At 36.9% G+C, this 12,298-nt stretch overlaps 1 protein-coding gene across 1 annotated transcript in view; it reads right to left on the bottom strand.

Annotated features, from left to right (window-relative positions):
• LOC118816273 (connector enhancer of kinase suppressor of ras 3-like) overlaps positions 1–12,298 on the bottom strand; it is a 75,770-nt gene that overhangs the window by 15,250 nt on the left and 48,222 nt on the right. The window contains exons 14-15 of the mRNA XM_036582799.1: positions 5,975–6,048; positions 404–573 (exon numbers count right to left, since the gene is read on the bottom strand). Of these exons, the coding sequence (XP_036438692.1) occupies positions 404–573; positions 5,975–6,048 (244 nt within the window). The remainder of the gene's footprint in view (positions 1–403; positions 574–5,974; positions 6,049–12,298) is intronic.

Genomic DNA, 12,298 nt, shown 5'->3' on the forward strand with positions numbered 1-12,298 from the left:
TGAAAGGTTCTTTGCAATGTGAAAGGATTCTTCAGATTGATGGAGAATGTGTTGTAGGTGGTTCTATATAGAATGTCTACTGTTACAATGTCAGGCTTGTTACAATAGCAGAACCCTTTCTGGTGCTACACAGAACACATTCTCCATCAGTTTGAAGAACCATATACAACACATTCCCCATCAGTCTAAAGATCCATTTCACCATGCAAAGAACCCTTTAGTCATTCAAATGGTTCTTTGAATGCTCATGGTTCTATATAGAACCATTTTCTTTACTAAAGAACCCTTAAAAACAGATTTTAAGTGTGTAGGAACTGGTCTTCATCAGAGCGAACTGGAAATGTGTACCAATGCTGTAGCGTTGTGATAACTTTAGTGACTGGATAACAGACCAAAGACTTACTGATTCGGTCGTGTACCAGTACAGGGAGCCTCCCTTCAGCACAAACCAGTATTTCTTCCATTTGTGCCCCAGGAATGTTCTGCTCTCTCTCTTTTTGTACAGCCAGCCCTGAGAGTCCACCTGGCCAAGGTCCTTCACCGACACCTTCCTCCGACTCATCGCAACATTCCCTAAAGGACACGGAGGCATCACAACAGTGCTGTTAACACATTTTCCTACTTTGACCCCACCTGTAGTAGCGCAGGCTGAAGCCCAGCTGAGGCAGGCTGTATGTTGCTCTGATAGAATCCGTGATTGTAGCTCTGTAATTTAAATACAGCTTTTAAAAAAGTGATTCTTTCAGCAACTTTATCAGGACAGTGCTCACCAGAGAACTATGGATAAAATCAACTCAAAAGAAGCAACAATGAAGCAGCACTCCAGTTCCCTCGAGATTGTCCACTAACAAGAATCTATGAGCTGTATTAATGAGCATGAGAGGCTACAATCACAGAGGAGATTGAATGTATACACAACACATATGATACGCACAGGGTCATTGACATAATATGCCCAATATGTCAATTATTGACATAATAAGTCCATTATTTCCCCAAAAAAATATCAAACACATTCAGAAATACCTCTTTAGTGTGAAACAATTTTAGCGCATCCATCGAAAATTTATTTAAGCTAGTTTTTTTTTTTTTTTGCTTCCAGATGTCAACAGTATCAGGTGCTATAACCAGTCAGCCATATATGTTGATTAAGTAAACAATCAAATAAGGTAATTTAGTTAAATAAATTGTAATTTTTAAATAAAACAGTACAGCATGATTTTATGTTTGAAAACTTTAAAATAAAAACCAGTGCAAAATAAGGCAACTTTAAAAGTACTCAACTCTCTGAAAAACTTTTGTCTGAAAGGTCTTACTTACTCAAATGTCAGGCAGCACAGGCAAAAACAAAAAACTTTTATTTTGACATGCTTTTACAAAAGAGGAGCCAGGGTATCGCATCATAAAGTAGACCCAAAGTGACCTTCATGGTGCAATGCCAAGGTCAATAGCCCTTTTGGATAAAATTTCATTGAGTCATGGTTAGAATGACTCAGTTTACCATATAAGGTGGTGTGAGCACAGAAAAACCATGAAAATGTGTCATTATTATGTTTATTTATTTGCAAACCTTTAAGTATAAAATCAAGTTCAAGGGCAAAGGTTTCTACAGATATCTAGGTAGGTGCCTATTTAATTTGAAATTAGTCTGAAAAGTCAGGTGGTACAACCCATAAAAGTCAAATGGTGCAACCAGGGCCAGCACAGTTTTAATAACTAAAACAGGCAATTCAAAGCTTTGATAAATATAGTGAGTGTTAAGATATAAAATGAACATACATAAAAAAATGCAAATAAATACGAAATATAACACACATCATGTTTTTAATAAGGTTTTATAAAACTTGTAATTTTGCAAACCTAATTTGTTTACACAATGAAAGTATTGTTAGTCATATATTGAAAGTAATAAATGCATTTTGACTTATTTTCCCCACTCATATACCTATAACACAATGAACTCCTTTTTAAATGGAAAAAAATATATTTCTTCAAGGCCAAATATGAGATTTTCACTTAGAAAATGAAGTAAAAGTATCATTTTCCCAGGTGTGACAAAACCTTTGCCTACATCTGTATCACATTTTTAATAGTACTCTGAGCCTTCTGATTAATTCCAGAGGAGTTCAGAGTTTATGCGAGTATTGTGATGAATCAGTGCATTTATATAATCCAAAAAGCAATCATTTTATTCAAAATAATGCACAATTTCTGACATCAAAGGTCAACCAGTGAGTTTTTTAATATTAGGGATATATGGTTGTATCAAAATTATATCTATCAGCAGGTAATTAAAAAAAAATAAAATATCTGTAACAAAAAGATATTAAGATTTAAAAATATCATTTGTATTTGCAGTATTTGTAACCCTATAGTAATAAGTGTTATATTTGTAATGCTAATCTACATAGATTTTATCCTAATCTCTATACTTTTAAATGTTTATGTATCAGCATCAGCAGATATGTACATGAAAAATATTTAAATATCATCAGTAGTCTGAAATTCCCTTATCGGTTTATTCCTATTTGAAGGAAAATTCAAAATTCAATTTTTCTAAATTCCTGCTTGATTCAGTTGTTAAGAAGTAAAAAGTCATTCAAAGTGGTCTGATGTGAAATGGTTCATTGTAGTTCATTGAAACTCACTGACCCAAATTTCTTTACAGTGGTGGTGATGTGAACCAGGGGTCAATGTCTACAACACAAACACGATTTTATTTACGATCCAAAACCACAAGTGAACCCACACGTGTCTTAAGTTTTTTACGTGTAACATTGATGATGGTAAAATGGTGGAAAATCTGAAAAATATATTTTCTTGGAGGTCTAGTTTGCCTCACAACGGCCTGCACAGACCCCAAAACTCAAGCCCAAAACCAAAAATTATCACCTCACGTCAGGCAGTATATTTATAACTATGTCGTGTACTGCTTTCTGTGAAGGAGCTGTTAGGAGCATTAAGCTCATCAGATGTCTGGTTCCACCACTGTGAACAACTCTGACTCAATAAGTTTCTCTAGAACAGAGCCTTTCACACCAAACCACTCTGAATGACTTTGTTTACATTTTAACCATTTAATTAAGCAGCAATTTTGAACAAACAGTGGAATTCCCTTTTAATATACTGGAAAAAAGTGGTTTCCAATCCTAGTACACATTTTAAGGTTTCCCAACACTAAACATACCTGATTCAACGAATCGGCTCAGTTTCTCATAAATATCTTAGAGTTAAGATCAGCTTAACTGATAGAGAGTGTGTTCAGTGTTATGCTCTCTCTATCACTTAATCTTGTTAAGTGCCCAGATAATTAACATGCTGAAGTGGGTGTGTTACAAAAAACAGTGACATACAGAACAGGGGTTTTCCAAGACCAGGCCTGAGAACCTGTGCTGTAAGCAACATTTCCTATTGCCTAGAGCCCCTTGCCACAGCCTTCTACATTTCCCATCTTAGCCACCAAAAAGGAAGAGCACGTGGCTCATGTGGGGAATGTTTTTTGTTTCTTTGTTTTGCAATTTTCCCTTTCAACAAACAACTAGACTAGGTGACCTTTTTCGTACATTCACATATAACCAACATTAATAACAAAAACAACTACTTTTTAACTTATCAAATGAGACCCAGAACATGTTTAATAGGACATGAAACTATGAAAATGACGAGGCATTTCAGCGTAACTGAGGCACCATTTAAAGTGGAACGGAAAATTCAAATAAGAAGGTACATTCGATTTGTAGTTCTCTGTTGAAAGGGAAAAATGCAAAACAAACAAAAACACTTCCCACTTGGGCTGCAGGCTCTCCATTTTTAGTGTCTAAAATGGGAAATGTAGAATACTGTGGCAAGAGGCACTAGGCAATAGGAAATGTTGCTTGCAGCACAGATTCTATCTATCTATTATATATATAATTTAAGAGTATAATTTAAGTGGTTTTGGTAGCCACATTTATGTTTTCACGCATTGAAATCATCTTGAGAGGTGTGAAGGTCGTACAGATCCAGTCCATTAATTAGCTCCTCATCTCCCCACAGCATTTTCTGGAGACTACATATCTTTTACGCTTTTTCATCATCGTTCTTGTCTATTTTGCTTGGTTTTCACCCACTTGCAGGGTTTTAGCTGCAGCAATGGTGGTGAGACGAGCTCTATCTACAATTGGAGTTACAGCTTGCCTCCTAAAATGGCGATGGGGCTTTCTTGACGATGTAATTGAATACTATAAATTTAAGCATGTGTGTTACACTTAATGATTTCAGGTCTTCAAACAAAAATTAAGACAAAGAATTTTGTGAGAAACATCATTTCATTTACTGATAGAAAAAAAAGCTACAAGCAGCACAAACAGAAATAGAAATTCAGGAAGTAATACAGTTGAAAGTTGAAGTATATCAGTGTGGAAATGGTCACAAAGCCATTTCTAAGGCTCTGCGACTCCAGTGAACCATAGTAAGAGTAAGTGGTGAACATTCTCAGAAGTGGCCAGATGACCAAAACTCTTTCAAAAGCACAGCGAAGACTCCAGGAAAAACTGAGGATCTCACTCACTTCAGACATGATTCCACCATTGCAAGGTGAAAACCACTGATAACCAAGAGAAACATGCTTGTCTTATATTCCTCCTTGATGACCAGCAAGCTTTTTGGAATAACGTTCTGAGGACTGATGCACTGAAAGTGAAACATGTCGAAAAACAGTGGTCCTATTGTGTAAAGCTGACACAGCACTTCACAATAAGAATCATACCAACAGTGAAACATGGTGGTGGTAGTGTGATGGTGTGGGGATTCTTCGCTAGTTCAGGGCCTGGACAGCTAGCCATAACTGATGGAAACATAAATTCTGCTCTCTACCAGAAAATGCTGCAGGAGAATGTCCGATCATCAATCCATGATGCGCAAACACAATTGGGTTATGCAAGTCCAGCTCTGAATGGCTCAAAAGAAATGGAATTAAGGATCTGAAGTGGTCTAGTCCAAGTACTGGCTTGAATCCCATTTAGATGCTCTGGCAGGACCTTAAACAGGCAGTTTGTGCTCAAAAGCCTTCCAATTTGGCTGAATTAAAGCAATTTAGAAAAAAGCTGTAAAAAAACTTTTTTTTCCTTCAATAAATGAAATTAGTCATTTATAAGACTGTGTTTTGTGTTTCTTTGTGTTCTCTTGGTCTTTTATTACATCTTGTATGAGGACCTAAAACCATTTAAGTGTGACAGTATGCAAACATAGGGGCAATAGGGGGGCAAATAGTCTTTCACGGCACTGTGCATAGATCTGTTTTAAAGGCACAATAACAAAACCAGCTCGTTTAAAGGGAAAAAAGAGAGAAATTGTCATGTATAAGTGACAACTGTTCTTTTAGGAATGTGCCGATATGGGAGCTGTAGGCAAATTCCGATATATAAACATTTCTAAAATGTAGAAATTGGGACTAAATTCTCCTGGATTAGCATTACAAACAAATATATATCACTTGGTTGTGGAGGTTTACAAAAGCAGTAAAACATTCAGCTCTTCCAGAGTACAATAAATACATCATCAAATGTTGGTTTGTAATATCAGTCAAATCGAAACATCTGTCCAATGCCGATATATTTTTTGAAAGGAAATATCTGCAGATATTATCATGCATCACTAGTTTTTTGTACAAAAGCCCACAAACATTATATGTGAGCTTTGGAAAAAACAATAATATACAAGAAAAACTTAGAATATGGGCCCTATTAATGTAACATTTTTATTATTTTCTTTTTCAGCGCAACACCTGTTTGTGAAATGTAAATACATTTTATATACAATAAACACACTTCTATAAATTTCATTCAAGGTTCATTGGCTTGGTGGCCCAAGTCTACACCAGGCTGTAAGGCATATCAGGATCGCAATATGTAGCAATATATTCACAACATTCGGCAGCCCCAGTATCCACACTGTGTGCAGGCATGTCTATCTGTGTTGGGTTTGATGCACTTACCTCGACACCTTGCACTGGTGAAGTCTTGCAGAGGAACCTTGAGTTGAGGCGAGAGGAGAGGAAAGACGAGCGAGCTTTAAAACAGAGCAACACAGCCATCAGCCCACACAACTCACATTCACAAGAGCAATGACACCGACTGCAGCTTAGGAGCGCACACACACCACACACTCAGACACTTCCCCTCCCACAAGTCTGTTTCTCTCTCACACACACACACAAACACACACATGTACCACAAAGTTGAGGCTGCTGCCACTGCAAACCCTTAAAGTGATAGTTTGGCAAGAATTAAAATTCATAAATTCCCCTCCCCCTTTTATCTAAATGTAGATGATACATGATATGCTTGGTGTCAGATGTTTTCTTCTTTAGTTTTGCACTGGATTATTCTAATTTAGCTAACGAGTATTGGAAGTAATGGCCACCATCATGTACTCGCCTCAAACTGCGTCCAGCCTTATGACACACTGTTATGAAAATGGACGACTGCTACTAGTGTTCAGAGCTATGCGACATGGAAAGCATGTCCAAAGGTTTGACACCTGTTCATCCGTTTCCTCTGAAATCAAGCGTATTAATTGGGAGTTTGGCCTCCTTTGCTGCTGTATCAGCCTCTACTCTTGTGGGAAGGCTTTACGCTAGATGTTGGAACATTGCTGTTGGATGTGACTGCATTCAGCCACAAGAGCATGAGTGAGGTCAGGTACTGATTTTGGACGATTAGTTCTGGATCACAATCCCAAAGGTACTGGATGGACCTCAATCACTCCAGAGAATGCAGTTCCACTGCTTTACAACTCAGGGCTCTAGAACAGGGGTCAGCAACCCAAATGTTAAGAAGAGCCATTTTGTCCTTTTCAACAAAAATCGAGCTACTTTGGGAGCCACATCATTCTACGTCCACTTTACCATCTCGGCTGTAAATATGTCTCAGTATGTGCTGATGTCCTAGTATAGGCTAAAAAATACAATATAAACGAAAACGCAGACTTACTTTGCTTTGCTTTAAGCTTTAGCTCAGCTATAGCCACTTTTCTCGCAGCTCTGGCAGGAAACTTTTCCACAAAAGTGGAATAGTTTCTTGTAAAATGTCCCACAATATTCAACTTTTTACGAGGCTGAAGTCAGCTTCTCATTTGCTCGATTCTTGTTCTAATTTTCCTGCTCCACCTTAAATGGTGCCAGAATGTAATTGCTGCATCATTTAAGATGGAACGGGAAAATTAAAACAAGAATCGAGAAATGACAAGGTGAAAAATCAGATTTCTCGTCTTGTACTTTTTATATTTAAAATATAGTTTTTAGTTTGGTTTCATGAACAGTTTTATTGACTGACTATTTAGCCTTTTAATGCATCAATCAATATGTAAAATATATAGATACATTTTTGTTAGGACATTAGAGGTTAGACATGTAGAAGAGCTGGTTGATGTGGAGAGAGAGGAAATGTGCAGAGGGCCCTAAAAAAAAGGCATTACGGGAAAATATTTCTGTTGACTTTTTTTTATTTTCTGTAGTAAGTCGTGGTTTTACACATCTTTTTTTAATTTTGTTCACACACCAAAGATGGATTTTGAATTGCTGCAAGTGTCGTTGATGTGTAGATCCTCATACTATATAAAGTCAGAAACCACACATATTACAGGTGTGGATATCGCAAAACAGCCCTACAGTGAACTGGGCTAAGCCCCAGATCTCAGATGTCCAGCCAGCGCCCTTAACCACCTTATTTCCCCTCACTGTGTGCGTTTGTCCATTTTTTTTTTATAGATAACAATCATAAAATGTCCAAAAACACTTACCACTTAAGTCTAATTCAGTTTGAGGCAAGTATGGGATAAATTTGTCATACAGTTTGCAAAATGCTAATTGGTGGAGTATGAGCTCAAGAAGGAAACTTACCAAGTGTTAGCTGATCAACCGTACAGTGGTAGCGGTAGTGGTAGTGGTGGTGGGTGGGTTGGAGATTGTGTAAATTAATGAATACTGATCTCACCAAACTATCACTTTAAGCAACATTTTAAACATCTATTCCAGCATGACAACTGCATACTACACCACCAAACTCCTACAAACCCAGAGAAAGGGAAGGGAAACTGCACAATTGGCAAGTGAAAGCCTTTAAATGTAGGCAGTATATCTAATACTCCTACATTTGAGATGCTTACACTTACCAAGACATTCTTTTTTGCAGTGTGATGAGTTACAGACTGCTCCATGTTGGTCATAACTGGAGAAGCAAAAGGAGAAAGTATATTCTGCAAAAGAGAAGTGAAGAAACACTTATGGACACACGGAGCAGTTAAAGTACTGGTATACGTCAACACAAGGTCGTGAGGGACTCATCTGTAGGCCTCACTGGACTGTTTGGTGATCCTTCCTGAGCAAAAAAGCTAACCAGCAATAACACAAACACAGTTAGCCGGAAACTACACGAGAACACTGGGTTGTCAATGATCAAGATTACCTGAAACCAGCACTGGAAAACGTGTAGCTTCCAAGACGTGTATGAAATAGCTCTCAAAAACACTTTGGTGGTGGACATCCTGAGTGACACCAAAAACAGTTACTCCTGACCTCCAGCGTCTGGGTCAAAGGACAAATACCGACCTACTCAGCAGCATAATTGATGTACGCAGCACTAGGCTATAGATTACGAGCATGAAGTCAGCCTCTTATTCTCCAGCTTCTGTTTTCCCGTTCCACCTTAAATGGTGCAGCAGTTAGCCTACATTCTAGCGCCAGAATGTAACTTCTGCATCAATTAAGGTGGAACGTGAGAATTCAAACAAGAAGCTGGAGAATAAGACTAATTTCAGCTTCGTCTGTAGACGCTGTTGGTGTTTTGGGTCTGGCTTTTTCTTCTTCAGCCGAGTGAACGGTTTAATGCGCTTCGCCTGTTCAACCACTAGGCGTCGCTGTTTCTTCATGATTGCACAAATGATTAAAAACATGCAGATTTTAAACAGATGCTTCTTATAACAGCAATAACATGGATAATAAAACATTTTAATTATTTAAAAATAATAATTAAAACGTTACAGAACTGTCCATTTTGTGAAAACAATGTATTAAAGGAATGAAACAAGACCTACAGTATGTTTTAAGGAGTTGTGCCTTTCCCCCTGTCCCACTCTGTCAATAAATTCAGCTGCATAATCGGCACCCTTAGTAAAGAAAAAAATATTGTTTAATAATAGTTTTTGTTTCCTTGGACCAAACGTACCTCAATAAATGTTAGAAGTCTCTCATATTTTTAGTGTGAGATTGAGCTAATTAACTACATTTTTAAAGCTCATTTTAACCAGGGGTGCCTATAATTAAGGTAGAGGTCCGGAACACTCAAGTGAAAAATAAATTCAATAAATAGATGGAAATATGCTTGAATAACTTTTGTTTTATAAAATGTCTAAGTGTGCCAATTATTTTGACATTTTGCTTTTGTTTAAAAAAGATCGTATTTTAGTTAGCAAATTAATTACAAAGACTTCTTTTCATAACATAGTTTGTGCCAATAATTATGGAGCGGACTATATCTATTTGTATTTGTCAAATCTATAAATGGATTTAAAGATTTTATCCAAAAGGTGTACAAAAAATATTGTATGCAATTAGGTCTGTTGTTTCATGAGGTGCACATACAGTCTTATGCAAAAGTTCAATTCTGATCAAATTCTAGTTGATTTTCTAAGTAAAATAAGTTCACACATCCTCTACGGAGAACACATTACTGCACATTTTAATGCACGCCTACTGTTTGTTTGTTATTTAAAATATTAGAGAAAAAAACCATAAAATGTGGCCTGTGAAAAAAATACGGCACATTTTTGTGTTTTTGTTTTTTTTTCCATATGTTAAACTCAAATTGACAGAAACATGTCATATTTAAGTTTGTTCCTATTCCTCATTAACTTTTGTGTTTTTATTTAAATTTTGTTTCAATTTTTTATTTTATTTAAAAGAATATAAATACATAAATACATATCAAAGAACTTTTAAAAACCTCTAATCAAGTTCACTAGAGTTCATCTGACAAAACATTTTGTAAAGTTTAGTGTAAAGTTTAGACCAGCATACCAGAGATAAGGTTACCTTTACCCATTTTGGATTGAGAGCGCCAGCAACCAGTGATAAAACTGTGTTCAGCATAATGGCTGATGTTCTGTTTTATAGTAATGGTTCTCATTATTCAGCCAACAAGTGGCTTGGATGTTGCTTCTACCTAATTTACCAAAGAAAGGCCTCAAATCAACCGTCCAGGTGTGTGGACACCATGTACAAGGGGTTAACAGTGAAATAAAAGGTCTCAGTTGGGCTTGAAAAATAAAATTTATTCTTTATTAACTTGATTTGTGAACAATAAGAACACATGAACGAATGCACCATATTGTTAGTTTTATTTGCATAGAAGTACTGCAGCATGGGTGTTGATCCCACTGTTAACAGAAGCAGTGACATATATTACTCTATTAATGAAGCTCTGAGAGTGAAGCCCATTGTTTGATCATGTTTCAGGTTAAAACTTTTATCGCATATTTAAAATTAAAACTAATATTGTGTTATTTGTGCTGAACCCGTTTTTATTATAGTTTCCTTAGGTAAAACAACAACTATGAAATGAAGAAGGCACAGCAGTCACATAAAAAGTAAACTCTATAACTATATAAAATATTTTACATTTTACAAATACACACTCATACTCACCTTTATAGATATGCTTCTCTCATGCTGTGAACACAACATGTTCTGCATAGCTTATAGCCTTATGTTCAACCCCAGTGGAAAGATATCTCAGAAATGAGGTACATAATAAACAAACTAAAACACAGTAAAATCCTTCCTGTTGGGAAACTGAACCAAGTGACTGAACCAGTATAGAAAACATATACACAGATGAAATAACTTATTACTAAGTACAAGTGACACAGTACACACAGAGATATGAGGGGAAATGCTTTTGACCTGATTCAGAGTCTTTCTCATTGAAAAAGACACAGCATTAACACCCCTGTATGTTCCTCTGTAGTGAACAGGCTTTTTGTAAGCATGTCTGTAACAACAAAATTGCACACACTGCAAAAAATGCTGTCTTGGCAAAAGAATCCATCTTAAATATGGTCGTATGCAAAAGTCACACCTCCGGCCAAATGACATAACAACAAGTTGACACATCCTCTATGGGGAACAGACATTTTCTGCCAATTTTGGTGCATATTTGTAAAGCACAACATAAAAAAGCATGCCATAACTTTTGCACAGGCCACATTTTATGCTTCCAATATGTTCAGTTCTGGAAATAAACAGTAACTGTGCAGTAAAATGTGCAGTTCTGTATTCTCTGTAGAGGATGTGTTCACTTATTTCCACATAGAAAATCAACAATACATGTCATTTGAGCTGGGGCGCCCAAACTTTTGCATACAACTGTATAGACAATATATCATGTTTCTCTTCATGAGATTTCTTTAAGAATATCATAAGATTATTCAACATTTAGTAGTGTGCAATAGTCTTAGGATGCGTTCACAAGGACAAGGTATTTTAATGAAGAAAAACAAACAAAAAAGGCACATTTATGAGGGTTACTGGTTTGTTGTGGGTGTGTTTGTGGGTGGAGATCGATGTGAGCAGGAAACTCATGCAAACATGAAAACTCCTTTGTAAAAATCTGCTTTTTTCATAGAATGAACCAAAAAAAACTTGTTATTTTTAATCAAACCAGTTGCTGTCGTACTGAACATTTAGAGCTGGATTTTTACAGCTCGGGATGTGAGCAGCAGCCATTTCTGTCTCCTCCATTTTGTGTTGCCCATTTATGCCCAATACTGACCACTTTATTAGAACAGAATCAAAATTTGTCAAGTGGTTTGGCTACAGACTCTTATTATCTTATTGTATTGTATTCACACACATTTTCTAAGCCGTATATCCTTTTGGGTCTCAGAAGGAGCCGGAGTCTATCCCAGCAGTTATTGGGCAGAAGGAAGGAAACACCCTGGACAGGTCGCTAGTCCATCACAGGGCAGATACAGCGACATATACATTCACACACACACTCACCCCCAGGGGCCATTTAGCATGTCCAATTGGCCTGACTGCATGTCTTTGGACTGTAGGAGGAAACCCATGCAGACATGGGGAGAACATGCAAACTCCACACAGAAAGGACCCTGGTCACCCAGCCGGGAATCAAACCCAGGCCCTTCTTGCTATGAGCTGACAGCGCCATCCTGCCGCCCATACTGTTTATAAATGTTATAAATATTTCCAAAAAAACTCATACAGCAGTAAACTAAAAGGAGAAGGAAGAGAGAAGTTAGT

This window comes from Colossoma macropomum, unplaced genomic scaffold (genome assembly GCF_904425465.1).
Source record: "Colossoma macropomum unplaced genomic scaffold, Colossoma_macropomum, whole genome shotgun sequence".
NCBI classification, from domain to species: domain Eukaryota; kingdom Metazoa; phylum Chordata; class Actinopteri; order Characiformes; family Serrasalmidae; genus Colossoma; species Colossoma macropomum.